Genomic DNA, 18737 nt, shown 5'->3' with positions numbered 1-18737 from the left:
AAATGTAATCGCACAATTAAGAGAAACACATTTAGTCCATCCTCTGGACATTCCAATTCTGTATTAATTTTCCTATGGTTATACCTTATCATAACACCAAGAGAAAGATAGTTTTCAATGACGTTGGATCAAGATGGTTTTCAATGAAGTTGGTGACTGCTTTTTTGGTCGTTCATGTTTCCTCAATATATACCTTCTGCTGCCACTATAGAAGTTTAAACATGTTATTGGTGCAAGGACAATTTAAGCATAAATCCTTTGGAGGTGTTGCTATAATAAGTTTCAATATGTCCAGCATATATAAAATATGCAATTTGTTGATTACATTATATTTATGAATACATTAATCAAGTGCAATTATGCATTCCCCATGTGTCAGCATAGTTGTCAGACAACAAAGCAAATAATCTTACAAGTGGCTCATACCTTGAGATAAAATCAATTGTTAGGTTTCCTGATGGCACCACAAGTACATAAATCTTCTAAGAACCAAATTTAATCTGATAAAGAGACTCATTTTCATGGTCATAGAAAAACTTGCATACAAAGTCAGTAATCCGATCATCTACCCTGACACAAGATGAAGATTTCATATCTTTTTCACATTGACCATTCAGCGGAAACCTCTTGCCTTCCACCATAAAAACTATCGAGACTCTTCTTTTTATTTTTGATACCTGCATGCATAATATAAGAACATCAACATTCAACTGACAGACCTAATTACAAAGCCAAAATAAGGTAGGTAAGAAGCTGAGTCAGAAATCTTTTCTCTTAAAATCAACAATGGAAAAGGAACGGGCTAAAGACTGCTTACTGGTACATCAGAAAAGTGATTAGAAAAATATGTTTCTTTTCCAAAACCAGAGCATGGAAAGCAAGTATCAGAGGGCTGATAGAACCATCTACAATGTAGAAACATTCTTTCAGAAGAATCTCTAACTGGGTAACTTCTAGGTTTCATCTTTGCTACTTGCTCCAACCAAAGGCTTTCAACTCAAGCAAAGCTTAATCCTTTTGCATCAGATAAGGGTTCTAGCTGTGAAACCAATTATTGGAAATACTTTAGTTCAAGCTAATCATAGACTCCATGTATCTAACTAAAAGAACATAGGAATACAAACAATCTCTGGCCAATTCCTACCTCCACAACATCACCAACTGAATAACGAGCACCATTTAAGGCCACATATTGATAATATAGATAGTTTGCTTGATGCTTCTGTTTGGCAGGAAGTTCTGCATATTTTCCTGGGAGCTTTATGCCCAGTTTTGGAACTGCAAAAGGAATGGCTGAGACTTCTGAACTACACACAATAGACAATCCGTCAAGTTGTATATCCTCTTTGCTAAAAGCATCCTTCACATTTTTAGATGGTTCGTCATCAACAGCACCAATATACTTAACTCCCGAAACACTTGCTGTGCCTGAATTAGTTATGTTGCAGCATCTGGAGGTCTTCTTTATGAGTGAGCTCTGAAAATACCTTCTTTTCCCAAGAGACTGTAAACCAGACGAAACATTTGACCAAAAAGGTAGCAGTCGACCAAGAAGTAAGCTCTCAATTACCCAATTTCCTGACTATCACAAAAGAGTAAACATTAAAGACTTCTTTCTCCAACCCTCATTCACAAATCATGAAGTACAATATTTGAAACTTAATATCTCCTGGATCATTCTTCACTACTACCAGCCAACATCTCTTGGCTCAGACATAACAGGCATACACTTTGGCTAAAAAGAAATATTTCTATTTAACATGGACCTTTTTATATAGTTACTTTAAAACAGAGATAAGTCTTATGAAAAGAGAGCCCAGTGCAAAGATAGTTACTCCATATGTGAACTACACATTGAAACAGAACCCTCAGAAATTTTGAAAAGAGAACTTAATGATCAAGATTTAGGACAAACCATCACAGGTAACTTATATTCTGCAGCGCATTGCCTCAAATGCCGGGGTGCTGCCCTCACATTCTCCACAATGATCACTGCCAAGGCAGCTCTACCAGACTCACGGCCATGTATTAAAGATTTGATAGTCCTAAATACGAGACCTCCACCATGCTGCATTCAATTGAAGAGAAGCAAAGTTAGGTACCATTGTAAAAGGAAAATAAGATTTATCTAAGAACCATCAAATGGACCTCCATTATTTTTACGAGACCTCAACCGTGCTGCATTCAATTGAAGAGAAGCAAAGTTGGGTACCATTGTAAAAAGAAAATAAGATTTATCTAAGAACCATCAAATGGACATCCATTATTTTTAGGCAAGACTTCGCCTCATAAGATTTCAAATTCCATTCCTGTGAAAATTAATAAATAAAACAGCTAGCTTCTTTAACAAGTGGCTTCTTCAGTTTTGAAATCATAAATGATGAAAGCCAATCAACTCCAGGAATGATATACTTTCACCTTCAAACAAGTATAAGACATGGTACACACCGTACACCAATACCAGCCAACCTCCAAGGACCAAAATCCTCTAGTTATCAATGAAGAATCTTAAAGAGAAGATAAATTCTTAGAGATGAAAAGTAAAACATGAATGGTTTATGGGCCTAAATAAGAAACAGAGCAGATGGTGGACACAATGTATACATAGGACAATAGAGCCCCAAACCCTGACTAACCTACAGAAAAGAGCTAGAGGTATTCCACTGTTAATCATTGTGCATATATAAAGATCAAAATTAACTCATAACCACGTCCAGCTTGCCTTCAATTTTATGTTCCACCAAGTTTCCGGGACATGTGGATGGGATTTTTTGAGGCCATTTTTGGAGACGGCAAGGGACGGCAAAGGGAATATATATATATATGTATACACACACACACACATACACATACACATACACACATACACGTGTGTATGTGTATGTGTATGTGTGTATTTGTATGTGTATGTGTGTGTGTGTGTGCACACACACACATATATATATGTGTGTATGTGTATGTATCTATATGTGTGTGTGTGTGTGTACACACACACACACACACACACACATATATATATAGTGGAAGAAATTTCCTACCTCAAGGATGATAAACGCAAGAAAACAAATTGATCCTCCAGTACCTCACTTAAATTGGCGCTAAGGGTGAGCCAGGGGATAAAATGCAGAACTAAGCTATCGAACAATAAATGTAACTATCGGATGACCCTGCTTGGTCTCTGTCTGCAGGACGAGCGCTCAGAACTGAGACACCAGTGCAACGCCCTGTCGTCTTGTACGAACAGAGCACAGAATCCGTACAACAGTGACAAAAGTGACTAAACTATTAGCTAATTAATGTGGCAGAATGAAATAAACAACAAATGGCAAAATACGAAATAAAAGAGTAAAATAAAGTAAAATGATAGAAGCTCACAATCGGTCCACGATTGAAGCCTCCCGCAAGATGATAGTTTTCTCACCGTTGTAAGCCTACACACAAACGAGAAGAGAAAATGTTGGGGGTTGTGTTTTGGAGTCTGCCTCAGTCAGACCCCCGTTTTGGTGTTTCCACTTCCACGGACAACCCAAATAGTAGCAGCGGGGAAAAATCGAAATGATGAAGATAAAAGAGATACAACTAAAATGATAAATAGATTGAGAATGAGAGATTATGGATATACAAATGAATCAAGAAGAGTAAGAGAAACTCCCCTCAACACTTGTGAAGAAAGCACCGTGAGTTTTTCGAAAGGTTGCAACAATGGTAGTCTCGTGATAACTTGAAAGTATTGCCCAAGAAGATTGCTAAGAGCTACAACCTGCAAGAAGTGATCAAAAATGCCAAAAAGATCCTCAAAATGCCTTCAAATGGCACAGATATAGGTCCTAGAAGAGAAACCAACATCAGTGGACACATGCAGAGGTGTTACAATTCCTTCCAGGCATAGGCGTCACAATTCCTTCCACAGACTGTCAGATTCACGAGACACTAGCGCGCCGCGCAGACGTCTCAGCGCCATGCTAGACCCCGAAGGTGACGAGTCAACACAGTTGGCGAAATTCCAGTTTGAAGCTGACAAAGAGATTCAAGTGGACAAGAGGACAAAGATGGCAGTACACGATCTCCGATGATGTTGAGGAAGGCGCCATTTGTTGCGATGAATAGAACAAGGTGTAATTTTTTATATTACATTTTGCCCCCACTTTAGCGAGCATGTCTATGCTAAGATATGCAAAGCTAAAGTAGAAAAAGATAAAGAAAGGAATCGTGGCAGGGAGGCAAAATTTCGTTGATCAGACGAGGTTGCCACCACCGAGATGAAACTGAAGTTTGAAATGGATATTGCTAACTAATACATCGCAAACACGCTAGCTGCAAACTAACATGTTGGATGGTAAAATAAAAGGATATATTAAGACGGATGATAGATAAGATAGCGTAACGGAAACAAACCTCGCTTGGAGGAAAGTCCCTTATTATGAAAAGATACAAGATAAGTGGTCACCATGATATGAGATATGTTGGTATGGATAGCAAAATGTGTTATGCTAGATAGCCATACAATAGGGCGAGATTGCGCCGGCATGGGTAGTGATACACTAGATAGCCATGCGATAAGACGATGATTTATGCCACTATGGATAACCATACGATCAAGCGAGATTTTGTCAACATGGGTAGCGATACGCTAGATAGCCATGCAATTGGGTGAGAGATTTGCTAAGCAGTAGATTGGCCCCTACAAAGGCAAACATAAAAAAGAAAAAGAAAAAGATCAAATGGTTTGGCCCCCATCTAGGTGAAAAGATCAAGTGGTTTGGCCCCAACCTAGGCAAACATGAAAAAAAAATGATCAACAAGAATCATGCAAGGGACAAGCTAACAAATGCAGATCATGCAGATATGATGCCCCCCCCCCCCTCTTAGAATGATAGGCATGAAAGGCATGTCATTCTAAGGAGAAGAGCGGTTGTGGCACGTCAACATAGCGAGATGTTTCCATGGAATGCCACCAGTCGCGGGTGGCACATAAATATCCACAACATTGTTGATGAATACAAGAGGACAAGGGGATTCGATAGTTTGGTATCAAAACCCATAGCAGCGAGAAAAGATATATATTATAACTGTTCCAGAGGTATTAGCTGATGAATCAGATGAACCACCTTTAGTACTAGATCAAAAGCCTGAACCTTTCTATATATATTTGTTTATTAATGGTTATAAACTCAATAATTGTATGATTGATTCAGGAGCATCAGATAACATCATGCCTTCTTCAGTTGCTAAAGCATTAGGCCTTTCCCTCACCAAAACCTTTGGTAAGTGTTATTCAATGGACTCAAAGCAGATCCCTTTGCTTGGTCAAATCAAAGATGCTCAAGTTGCTCTAGCAGTACATCCTAGCAAAAGAGTGAAATTGACTATTTTGGTAGCTAATATTCCCGCAAGTTATGGCATGCTGCTAAGTAGAACTTTTTGTAAAGATCTAGGAGGAGAAATCAAGATGGATTGGTCCAAAGCAATAATTCCTATTGGTAAGCAAAAAGTTGCCCTTCAATCAGAGCCAAAATCCAAATATACAGTTTTCCCTTCTAATGACCCAAAATCTCAAATATTGTATCAAGAATGTGATTTTGGCAATTATTTGCTTTTCTCTGATGACACGAGGAAAACACCAGAGGATGTGTTAAACCTTGCTACTGACTTAAGGGTAATGGAATTTGATGGAAGTTGCTCATCAACTGGATCCAGTGTCGAAGTGGTGCTAATTTCTCCAAAAGGTAAAAAGATTTCTTTTTCATTAAGTTAGAATTCAAAAACACTAGTAATACTACAGAATGAGGCCTTGTTATTAGGACTCGAACATGCTAAGAAAAAAGGAAATAAGTTGTTAAGCATCAAAGGTGATGCAGAATTAATTGTCAATCGGGTCCGAAATCTCTTCTCAGTAAAGAATGAAAGGCTTAGACATTACAGGAATAGAGTCTGGGATGAGATGGAATATTTTGATGCTTTCTCAATTGAGGCAATTCCCGTGCAGACTCCTTGGCAGTTTCAGCTTCTCTATTACTCCCACATCCAGACTTTGGTGCAGATGTTTATAGGATTGAAGTGGTATATCGCCCTAATGTTTCAGATAATTCTGATTTCTGGCAGGTGTTTGAAAATGACAAACAAATCAATAATTTCCTTCAAAATGCTGAGATGTTTGTCTCCTCTTTCTTTGAAGGGTCTGAGACTGAATGTAATGAATTTTGCCCAGATTCAAGAGAGGATTCTAATAAAGAAGTTATTCAGTTGAAGGGAAATAGAATTCCAAAAGGCTTGGTATCCTTAGAACGTCTCTTTGATCGTAATGACAGGTATGTTGGAAGGAACAGTTCTCCGAGTACCAGTAAGAGATTATGAAAAAGTTAATATAGGTGATGAAACTAACCCAAAGTTGGTTAATTTGGGTAAATGTTCTACTCCAAAGGAAAGGCACTTGTTCATTATGTTGTTATGCAAATTGCTAGATGTTTTTGCCTAGTCTTATGAGGATTTGAATGATTTTAGAAATGGTCAGTTTCAAGTTTCAACATCATATTCCCCTCAAACCTAGAGTGACTCCTTTTAGACAGAAATTGAGAAACTATAATCCCCAAGGTTGCAGATGCAATTTTCAAAGAAATAGATAAGATGCTTCAAGCAAGGATTATCTGTCCCATCCACCATTCAACTTGGGTAGCAAACATTGTTCCGATTCGCAAGAAAAACGGAGAGATAAGGATCTGTGTGGATTTTCGGAACTTGAACCAGGCCAGTTTAAAAGACAACTACTCGTTGCCAGCAACGGATCATATTCTCCAAACTATTGTCGGATCAGAGATGATATCGATGCTTGACGGCTTTTCTAGCTACAACCAAATAACCCTGGCGGAAGCGGACCAGCACAAAACAGCCTTTACAACACCTTGGGGCACTTTCGCCTACAACCGCATGCCATTTGACCTAATAAACGCAGGAGCAACCTTCCAAAGGGCGATGAACCTCTCATTTGGTCACCTCATTGGTAAGATTATAGTTATCTATCTAAATGATTTGACAGTTTTCTCTAAGAGAAGGAGAAACCACCTAAGAGATTTGGAGACCATGCTACAAAGGTGTAGTGATCATGGTATCTCCCTAAACCCAAAGAAATCAGATTTTTGTGTCACAAAGGGGAAGCTATTAGGGCATATAGTTTCACAAGATGGTATTAAAATTGACCCTGATCGAGTAAAAGCTATCCAACAGTTAAGTTTGCCGTCAAACAGAAGTGGTGTCAAATCATTCTTTGGGCAAGTGGGTTTTCTTAGGAGATTTGTGCCAGATTTTGCTGAAATTACCAAACACATTGTAGGGATGATGAGTGAAAAGCATATCGAAGCAAAAGGAGCCTTTGAAGAGATTAAAGAGGCAATTGCTCGTGCTCCAACTCTGATTAATCCTCATTTCAGAAAAGATTTTATTATGTATTGTTATGCCTCAGAACACACAATGTCCGGCATTCTTCTGCAAAAGAATGAATTGAATGAGGAAGTCCCTATTGCATTCATGAGCGTCTCACTCAAAAAACATGAATTGAATTATTCATTAGTTGAGAAGCAAGCCTTTACAGGCGTTAAGGTTGTCAAGCACTTTAGGTATTATATACTGCATTCCCATCCAATTGATTGCGTGCCAAATCCCATGGTGAAAAGTATTTTGACCTAGCTATAGGTGGGGATGAACAATAGAGCAACCTGGGTTTCAAAGGTTCAGGAATTTGACCTGGATATCAAGCCATCCAAATTAGTCTGGGGAACAAGGATTGTGTCGTTTAATAGCTAAAAACAAAGATGAAAAGGAAGAACTGCCACTAGCCTTATTTGTCAGCTTGCAAGATGAATGGTTCACAGATGTGGCTCATTACCTGACATATGGAGAATGCCTTGAGCATTTAAGTCCTAAAGAAAAGAGAAATCTTAGACTGAAGGCAGTCAAATATGTGATTGTCGATGATATCTTGAATAAGAAAGGTTTGGATGGGGCATTCCTAAGGTGTGTTGATAAGGAGCAACAGGAAAAGATTCTTAAATCTTTTCATAGTGAGGCATGCAGAGGACACTATTTATCAATTGTAACAGCTTTCAAGATCCTCAGGAGTTGTTACTACTGGCCAGGCATGTTTAAAGATGCATACAAATGGGTCACAGGCTGCGAAAAATGCAAGCTTTTCTCAGGAAGACCCCAATTAATTGCACTACCGTTAAGGCCGGTAGTCATAGACGAACCCTTTAAGCAATGGGGTTTAGATTTCATTGGCCCATTGAACCCCCCATCAAGTGCAAGTCACACCCACATTCTCACGGCCACGGATTATTTTACAAAATGGGTAGAGGCAGTTCCCGTTAAGAAGACTACTTCAGAAATTGTTTGTAATTTCCTTAAAGAGAACATCCTGACTAGGTTTGGTGTTCCCCGGAAGATTGTAACTGATAATGCCACAATTATTCCTCGAAAGAACTAAGCATGTTTTGTTATGATCATGGCATTCTTTTATCCCATTCCTCAAATTATTATCTGCAGGGAAACAACCAGGCCGAATCTAGCAATAAGAATCTGATCTCTATTATGGGGAAATTGGTGACTGAGAATGCAAAAGATTGGCATAAAAGGCTATATAAAGCGTTATGGGCAAATAGGACCTCGCCAAAAAGGGCCTTAGGTATGAAACCATTTGAACTTGTATATGGAGTTGAAGCTCAGTTGTCTTTGCCTCAAGAATTGTCAACAACAAGGTTGCAAAAGGTGATTGAAGGTGAATTCTTTCAAAGTGCTCTGGAGAAGAGAATTATGTACCTTTCAAAAATTCAGGAAGAAAGGCAGGAGTTGGTTGATCACATCACTGCACATCAGGCCAGAGCAAAGAAATTTTTTTATCTTAGAACTAGACCGCGAAAGTTCATGTTGGGAGATCAGGTCCTGCTCTGGAACAGACATAGAGAACCGAAGGGAGCTCACAGGAAGTTTGATTCTCTTTCGAAGGCGCCTGTTGTGACCTATTTCACACATTGCCCCATTGCAAATGGGGACCCCCTTCTTTTTTTTTTGCTTTTTACAGTTTTGTTTTGGCGTCGCATTCGCTAATCACCAATCTTTTTACAATGAGAGTTTAGAGTTAGAGTTTTGAGCTCATCCGAGCTAGATTGAGAATTTATGCTCAGAATTGAATTTGAATGCTGCCAAAGTGTTCAAAAGGTCTAAAGGACGAAAATCGCAATTGCTTTGAGCCATTTCTGACAACCTGCTATTTTTAGAAATTTTTACTTTTTGCTGCTTTTTTTGCTTTTTTAAAACTGGCATCTGGGTTTTGTTATTTGAGCTATTTTATTACTACCCATTTTGTCGGAATTTGAAAATCTCGCCTCTAGATAATAAAAAAAAAATTAAAAAAAAAAGCAGGGCTTCGAAAATTTTGCTTTTTTCTTAGATTAGGGTTTTGATCCCCATGTTGAATTATTCCTACCCATGTTCTCAGATTTCAAAAATGAGGTCTCCAAGTGCAAAAAGCAAAATGGAAATCCAGATTAGGGTTTTTGTCTAGATGAAACAGCAAGGTATGAACATGGCATGAACACTATTGACCAAGTCAAAAGAAGGCAAGTGGAATGGCACATCAAAAATTTCGTCCAGGTTGAAGAAATAAAATTGGCAGACAAGTTCAACAAGATTCAAGGGTAGAATGGCAGACAATCAGCTAAAATGTGGAAGAAATTTAAGTGGGATCGATTTAAAAATTGTCCAAGAAAAATTGTCCGACAAATATTAAACTCCTACTGAGGGTTAACTAACTCATGGCAAGGGTTACTTAACTCTTGCCTAAGGTTAAGCTTATTCATGCACCAAAAATGTCTGACAATTTTTAAAGTTCACCTCAGGTCCAAGCAAGAAATTCTTTCCAAGTCCACTTTAAAAACATGGCATAAGGAAGATGTGCAAAACTCGCCAAAGCTTGAGAAAGAATGTAGGGCCCACTTGAAGATGGCATAGAATAAAAATGATATAAATTTCCTAGTTGGCAATAAAAGATGATATGGCATTCCAAGAGAACTAAAAATGGCAAGTAAGATGACTTGGCAATTAATATATTAAAAAATTAAATTAAATTAAAAAAAATTAAAAAATAAAAAAATTGTGGCATGCCTTCCTTAAATTCGAATTTCTAGGAGATTTAAAACAAATAAAACTTTCTAAAACATGATGGAAGCTTCTAAGGATAAATTCCAACTTCTTAGAGGGAGGATAAAACAATAAAACTTTCTAGTTTTTGAGAATCTTCCAAGTTTCCTTCTAGAAGGCAAAGGGTTTCAATTTTCTAAAAATAGAATAAAACACAAAGCTTCTAGAAATTGCTAAGAAGCTATAAAGACATGATGCCCATTCATTAATACTTTGTTTGCCAAGAAGAAGTTTGTATAGCAAAGAAGGAAGCATCAAAACTTTGTCAAAATTCGCCAAGTTGAGAGAAGCTAGTAGCTTCAATGCATGATCAGATTATCCAATTTCAAAAGCTGCCATATCTACAGGTTTGGAAATCAAAGTGAACAGCTCTCAGGCATAAAGATTATTAGATTCATGCCAAAATCTGATCATATTATTAGATTACCTTTGCAGAAGTAAAATAAATTCAAGGGTTTGAAGAAAAAAATTCGAATTCTTCAAAGGAAGCAGCTTCAAAATCTACCTAGATTATCAAATTTTTAGAAGAATTTGGATGAGAAATAGAGCCAAATCAAGAGTTTGGATAAAATAAGTTCGATATTCTCCTTAAATTCGCCATTGATAACAGTTTGAAGGAGAAAATTCTACCTTGAACATCTCCAAAAGGAAGAATAAAGCAGGTCCAAGGGTTTGAAAGGGCCATTTAAAAGGTTCAAGTTCGCAATCACCAAGGTTTGCTGATAAAATTCTGAGTTCACCATTGATCATCCTTGAATCTACCTTGGGAAAAGAATTCAAATCTGAAAATAAATTTCTCATAAATCTTTCAAATCTGCCAAAAAATAAAATTCATCCAAGATCGTCCAAGACAGCAAATTGAAAGTGGACTTGCCCGAGGAAGAATAAATTCTGCCCTGTCAAAAAAAAAGTAATCTAAATTCACATTGTCAAACTGCTGCTATCATGGTCAGCAAGGAAGTTTTAATCATTTCCAAACCCTCCTTGGAAGAGGAAGATTGTTTATATCCGATATACATGTGATAACCTTCCAAGTTTGAAGTGAAGCATCAACCAAAATCTGTCCAAAGATGTGGAAAGTCCGCCCTTTCATATCCAAGGAAGAAAGTCATCCAAAATTTGTTGAGGAATAAGAGATGTCCAAAGAAAAAACTAAGCACAAAATTTGAGCAAATAAAAAATTGTCCAAGGATATGTGAACTTCACCTTGCCCAGAGGAAAGCCTTCGAGCATGCCAAACAATCCAAAGCATGAAATTTTTCTTTCCAAGAACAAGATGGCCTGACAGATTGGAAGACAATTTGTCCGATCATACTTCCAAAGCCTGCCAAGATGACATGACAAAGAGCAAGACAAATTGTCTGATTATATTTCCAAAATGTGCCAAAGACAAGAGGACATGTGACTGTCTGAACTTTTCCGATCCATCAAAAATGAAGGATGATTATCCAAAAATATTCCAAGTCCGAGGACAAGCCAATTGACATGAAGCATGCCAAGACATAAAGACTGACACAAATTTGTTCCAAGACACAAACCTTAACATGTCAGACACATTCAAGTTCCTGGTTTAAGACAACCTAAGAGGGAGAAAAATAAATTGGCACATTCACAGTCAGGACATAAGACATGACTGAAAATTGTCCAAGCCTTTGTCCAAGCAAGTTGATCAAACTCAGACGCAAATTTGTCCAAGGCATAAATGAAATATGTGAAGATGTCGGATCAGGAACCTCAAATTTGATCCATTAGACAAGAAGACCATCAAGCCGACACGCTATGAGGAAAGGCTAATTTTGACAAATTCACATGAAATCAGACCAACAATCGAGCAAGAAAATAAATTTGACAAGCACATGAAATCAAGGGTCAATCAAACGAACGGGTGGATAAAGGTCCGATACATGAAAAATGGCCAAGTGTGGAATTTCCCACAACCAAAAGAATCAAATTTTGACTAAATGTTGGACACGAAACATGAAGAAAGAAGAAGAACAAAGAAGAAAATAAAGAGGAGATGAATCAAATTCTTCTCCAAATACAAGGCACCTGAAAGAGTCTTCGAGCATCAAGAAAGAAAAGTCTTCAGACTCGGCAAAAGTATGGAAAGAAATTCCAGATTTCTTGTAGGATTTCATTTCTTAAACGTCAAAGACAAGCTCCCACGTGCAACATAAATTGGCGGCAAGAAGAGTATTCAAGACAAATTTCCATACTTACGCAAATTTTTCGACACAAATTGGGGAATTCAAGTCAACATGTCCAGGTTCATTGAACACGCTACCTCTCAGCAAAAGACGGGGGTGCAATCCTAAAAGATAGCATCTTGTGCCACTTGTCTCTCATCCAACGAATATTTGATCTATTTTGGGAAACCCTAATTAGGGTTAGGTTGTTTTAATCTCGACCGTTGATTAGAAATCAATCCTGGCCATTTAATTGTAATTGGGGAGCCTATAAATTGAACTCACCCCCTCATTTGTAAATCATGGGAGCATGTTGCAAAACATGTTGAGATAAACAATTGTTGCATACAATTGCCAAAGTAATAAGTAATGCATTGTTCGAATTCATGGTGCTTACCTCTTTTATTTTGGAGTTGGCATGGTTCTTATCCCTCATCATAGTTTAGATTTTATTTCATGTATGTTAGAAGAATGAAGGATTTGATATTTTAGATTGGTGAAACTTTTTGCTCATACTTTTGTTGGATGGATGATTTTCATTCGATATGTAAAGTTAGCCTGAGCTTTTGATGTGGATGCTTAACTTCTACTTTGAGTAATATTGTTCAATTGTTGGTGTTATTCATAAGTGTGAAAATCTTGAGCACAACCTTCGAAGATTGCACATGCTTTGCGTAGTTGTCCTAAGTGTGGCGAAACAAAGTGTTGTTATTAGTTTCACCCAGTCTTTACCGTCTCCTGAATTCTTAGGAATAGATTAGAATTTCTAAACCATATCTCCTTTTCAGTTTTCTTGAAGTCCGCAATCGAAAACCCACAAACGATAAACCTCCATTGTGAATTGAACGAGCCAAAAGTAAGTCCCTTTGTGTATTACCAGCATATCACGACGCCCATTGAGCTTATCCACATGTCAAGACCTAACCAAAGAAATCTTGGAATCGCCATATAGTCTTCTTGCAACTTTAACATAAGTGGTGGTTTTTCTAGAGAGGATAGAGTATCCTTGGGTATTTTATTCTAATGTTCGGTATATGATAAAACGTACACCAACAGGACCGTTCGTGATTAACGAGATATTGGGCCCTAACTCATTTAAACTTGAATATCCTAATGGAACTTCACTGCCCCTATCCTACAATGGGCAGGATTTAAAGATTTATCAGCTGTAAGCAAGCGTACTCCTGCTTTGTACATAGGTTTTTGGTGTGTTGTCTGTTTTGTTGTGGAGTGGTTTGTTGTCTTTGTTGGCTTGCACGCGAAACCAGAGATTCTAGATTCATTCCCTAGTCCTTCTCAGTCCCAGTCCCCAATCAGAGCCGATGTTACCCCTTTATTTTGTTGAAAGTCAAATTCCCCATCTTTGGCAAAATAAAGCATAATTAATGTTGTCTCCCCAAATTCAGCGTGATCCATCTTGATTATGTAGCTTTCTCCTTTCGGTCTTACTTGTTTTGTCTCAGTGAACTCGTATGTCGAACCTGTGTTTCGGTTCAAAGTTGACCTTGTGGGTCCCACAGCTTTGTTTTGTTGTTAAGGGACGAGCGTAAGTATGTTAAGTCGGTTTCGAACTTGAACCTTTGAACCATTCTCATCTGGTTCAAGGTTTAAGGTTCATCTTTGTGTTTGTCTAAAGTCTTTGCTCGTTCCCAGTTTAGTTGTGTGTTGAGCCGCAAGGTGGTTTTTTATTATACATCAAGTCCTCTTCATTATTGTTCTCCCATGTTGAACTTGAACCATTGAACCTCTTGCAAAATGGTTCACGGTTCAAGGTTCATTTTAAGTTGGCTCCAGAGATATAACAAGGTGAAGCAAGATAATGAAAGGCGAAGGTAGCGAGGTAAAAGGAATATTCCGAGCATATCAAGTTCTAAAATTCTAATTATGGAAAGTAATCCAGAAAGCTCGAGCAGCTTGTGTGGAAGTGATTTGTAATAAATGCAGTTGTCAAAATCCCATCAAATCAGGAGTTACTTCACACGATTGTATGAGCTGTTAAGAGGCATGCGTAAGTCTTATTTAGATTTTCTTGCCTTCAATATGCAAACCCTTAAGTTGTTAATTCAGTAGCTGCTTATTGTTGAAGAAGCGAAGGGCACTAAAGGTAATTATACCTCCATACTTCCAAGGGTTACAAATATTTGATGATAACAACAGGTGCCACAGGACAGAAGGCCGAAAAAGTTGGAATTAAAAGGTCAAAGAGATCTCCATTGAATCCCTCGCCAGTTCGAGTTACATGCTCTAAGAGCAAAAAGGAAAACAGGAAACCTACAATGGAGCATATTGTTGTAGACCTGCACTCAGGCGAGGAGACCCAAGCGACCATGGATGAACAAGTGCCAAATAATCCTCCGGTTCAGGATGTGGATAAGGAAAAAGAATCTGAAGAGAACCAGGATCCAATGAGCACCAAGACCATTGTTGATTCAACTAGCTACCACAAGCCTCCACCCAAAGGTTCCTCTAGTGCTTCTAGATGGTTAGGGACTTCCATTAGCAAAAAACGCAGTGTGGTTCCCAACTTCCCATCGCCATTCCCATTGAAGACATGGTCAGTAAATGTTTTGGGAAAACATCTAAGTCCAAGAAGTTTAAAATCGAGGCTATGATAGATATTGATGATGACACAGGGCACTAGATAGCAGAAGTGGCTAGGCCTATCTCAGATAAGGATGCAGAGAATGCCACTGAAAAGGACTTTGTTGTTGAAAAGGTTGATCTAGGAGTTGCTTCCAAAACTGCAGACGCCAAGCATTTGGAGTCCTCCACCAAAAGATGATATCCAGAACCTGGAAGGATGAAAAGGACAAACAGGAGTTGAAACAGATCGTCAAATAGATGGTAGAATATATCAATGCCATACATAGCCCGAATCCCTAGCCTCTGTCTCAAATGCCACTATCTTTTGATCCTAAATCACCAATGAACCATAAGCTATTGGATCAAGTTCAAAGGAGTCGCATGATAGCTGAGATTTTTGATAAACGGCTTGAGTCCATAACACAACAAGGCACATATTACATTGACAATCTGATAAAAGTGTTTGGGGATGTCGTGGTTGTAAGGAAGGAACTGGAATTGGAAGCTATAGCATGGGAGAAAGAAAAGAGTAAATGGGCAGTGGTATTGACACAAATGAATGATGTGCAAATGTTTGGGGTTATGAAATTTCTTGCCGAGAAGCCTGTAGATGATTGAGATGATAATGTGTTTTATGTATCAAAAAAAAAACATCGAATGGAGGAACTTGATTATCAAACAAAGCCATGAAGAGTCCATCAAATTGCTAAAGGAGTCAAAGGAGCTCATTAACACAATGCAAAAGGATCTGAAATGCATCAATATACAGCTCTTAAAGAATGATGGACAGACAATCGAGGATGCAACAGGCATGGACAAAGCTTTCAAGGAGAGAGTGCAGCTCGTCAAAGAGACAAAATCCCTAACTATTGACGACTTCTCAAAAGTGGTGAGGATTGAATCTATGTTAACAGTTTGTTTTGATCATCTGGAAGCACATAAGATAAAAGTATTACAGGTAAGCATGGACAAAGAGGTCTCGAAACAGCGCATTATACATCTTGGGCTTCCCATTATTAGGTCATCCTCAACTTCTCAACGGCACATCTAGAGTGGCGGAACATACGTGGCGCTTCAGCAAAACAGGATAAGCTAGTAGATTCCTCAACCACATCGGAGTCTTGAGCGTGCTACCAATGAATTTTCACCTTGTTCACGGCTCTTGGCCGATTACCCTTTTTTAGTTATGTTAGTTATAAGCAAGACGGTTTCTTTAACTCTTGAATAGGGTTAAAATTTGACTCTGGTTATTTTCAAAAACTATGAGCCTGGAGGCTATTTATGTAATTAAGCAAGCCTTTCCAAAGGTCCAAAAACTTTCAGATAGATTAGCAAACTTTGTTTTTGATATGTTATGGATTTTCAATGAAGAAAGTTTTATCTGTGAATGAAATCATACATTTTTTGTCGTCTTCAAATCTGTGTGTTTGAATCTGAAAAGTGGATCTTTGTTGGGGTTTATTTTCATGTGCAGAATTTGATATCTTCTTGATTATCCATTTACATGTGTGAGTGAATAAGTTTGTGAATGAATCTATCTCATAAAATGGAACTGATTTGAGTGCAAGGTCTGTGAGCTTTGCGTATTGTTGATGAATAGATGCGGGACTCCTTTCTTGCTTTCCGGTTAAAAGTGAAATCATTATTTTGTTTTGTGTTTAAAAAATTCATTGAACATCATACGGGGACTTGTAACCTTATGCAAAGGGTTAACCAATAATCGGTTCACCCAACTGTTGGTTTCTTTTGCCTTTCAATGAGGGCATACATGAGTCATTTATTAAAAAATTAGAGAAGGGCAAAATCTGTTAACCAACAAGTTGGACAGGAGAAGTCAGTCTCCTATCAACCGTAGCAGGCTAAAGGTCTCTAGGAAATCTCTGATGTTGGAACAGCTACAAAACAAGGGGAGCAGATAAAGTTGCGTTGGACACCACCTGCGTATGCAGCATATCAATGGGTCGAGACAACGGAGGTACGTCCGGCAAGGAGGTGATGAGAGGAGGCTCCAATGAAGGAGCAATGAAAAACTGCACCCGCTTAAGGGGATGCTCATCAACAAGCCCCAAAGCAACGAGAAGCAAAACCAAAGATGATGGAAAAACAGGAGCAATAGACGAAACAAGATCTGATGCAACAGAACTAGACACTGAAGACGCACCACCAAATTGCAAGGCAGCCTCGTGCTCACAAGCAATGGCCTGTCAATAGCGCTTATGCTCACGCGCATGCTAATTACGACGAAGATGAGGGCTGCCACCTGAAGCCCGAGAAGGCACAAGAGCATCATGCTCCAGAGGAGAGGTCTCCGGAACCGTGTCAGGGACAGGAGACCTCTTCAACCGATGGAACAGGAGGTGCATTCGAAATAGGTACTATATTCACAGCAATAGGCACTCTACCTCACTTCGCTCGAGGAGCAGCGAGAGGAACTGAGGGTGCTGATGCAAACTGTGAAGCAAGAGCAAGCGGTGACGAACGAACACAAGGAGAACGCCTCTCTTTCTCGTATCAAGAGGGCAAAGGGATATCAACCATGATCGGGAGCTCGAAGGGAGGCTGGGCTGCAGACTTTGACAGCACAGGTGCGTTTCCCTTGTTCACACTAGATGCATTCACAAGAACAGAAGACACCACTAGGGGCTGTGCAGTCTGGGGCGGACGGGGAGGCCTATTTGAAGGAACAGGCTTAGCCTCAGTACCTGACGATGAAGGGACATGAGCTACCACTCGTTCCAAGACAAGAATAGACGGAGCAGAGGTTGATGCAGGAAGAGGCAATGAATAGCTAGGTTGACTTGACTTAGGGGCCAACTCCCTCGTCTTATACTGATAATAAGCGCGATACAATAGATCACAACAAGGACACATGGGTCCCACCGGAGTAGGACAAAAATGATCCAGCGAAAAATCCCCATGGGCTACTAGGGGTCGATATCTAGTATCCTAGATGGCATGCACCAAACCCTCGTGGGGAAACTTGAGACATTTATGAATCACTGAAGGGACCGCATCCATAGCAATCAACCAAGGAATACCTAGTTTAACCCGAAATAGGTCCGATTCAAGGATGATCACAAACGTGGAAGACGCAACCTTGGGTCCTGTTGATGTGTTTTTAATGCACATAACAATACAGAATAAATTACCAAAGTAATTTACCCTCTCTTGAACAAAATCACCTCAGATGCTAAGAATGAGATCAACTAATGTGATTCCAAGGTTTCTACATGTCAGGTCTTGACGAGTGGGTAAGTTCAGTGGTTGATGTGAATTGTTGTGTTTCACTTGGGGACTTACGCAAATGTTTGGATTATCATGAATGATGCGGAATAGGTGTGTTGACAACTTAAGATTTATCAATATGGCTATGGATTTACTTTACTAAAAAAAGGGGGAAAAGAATAGGGTTCAGGAAATCTATTCTAACCTAGGAATGTAGGAAATGATGAATGGATCTAGTGGAATCAAACCAGGCAAGGTCTCACAATCAAGTATTGACATAGGCTTAGTGCAATCGTCTAAGGTATACTTAAGGATTTTCAGGCTATCACCATCAAACATAGACACCATCCAAGTTGATGCTTTTCAATGGACGCGTAATAGTTGAAGTTAAGCTTACTTAAATTCCAGTTGACCACACAAGGCGCACTTACCAGCGGCAAGAGGCTAGTGGTATGGATTAAGTATTCCACACAAATGAATTCAACAAATCTTTCACTCAATCTAACATACATGAAAATAAATTCTAATCTAACTTGGAGGAATTGAGAACCATGA

At 38.8% G+C, this 18737-nt stretch overlaps 1 protein-coding gene across 9 annotated transcripts in view; it reads right to left on the bottom strand.

Annotated features, from left to right (window-relative positions):
* Positions 1-235: 235 nt before the first annotated feature.
* Positions 236-18737, bottom strand: part of LOC131031267 (uncharacterized) — a 183793-nt gene continuing 165291 nt past the window's right edge. For 5 of the 9 annotated variants that reach the window (XM_059209684.1, XM_059209682.1, XM_057962334.2 and 2 more), the window contains 4 exons: positions 1916-2068; positions 1145-1582; positions 818-1039; positions 237-677 (listed from right to left, as the gene is read on the bottom strand). In XM_059209684.1, the coding sequence (XP_059065667.1) occupies positions 998-1039; positions 1145-1582; positions 1916-2068 (633 nt within the window). In that variant the 3' untranslated portion in view covers positions 237-677; positions 818-997. Of the gene's footprint in view, positions 678-817; positions 1040-1144; positions 1583-1915; positions 2069-18737 lie in introns of those variants that run through there. The other 4 variants (XM_059209686.1, XM_059209687.1, XM_059209688.1 and 1 more) reach the window with 4 other exon arrangements.

The sequence above is a fragment of the Cryptomeria japonica genome, chromosome 8 (genome assembly GCF_030272615.1).
Source record: "Cryptomeria japonica chromosome 8, Sugi_1.0, whole genome shotgun sequence".
Taxonomy (NCBI): Eukaryota; Viridiplantae; Streptophyta; class Pinopsida; order Cupressales; family Cupressaceae; genus Cryptomeria; species Cryptomeria japonica.
Note: the sequence above shows the minus strand (reverse complement) of the source record. Positions and strands in the feature narration are given on the sequence as shown.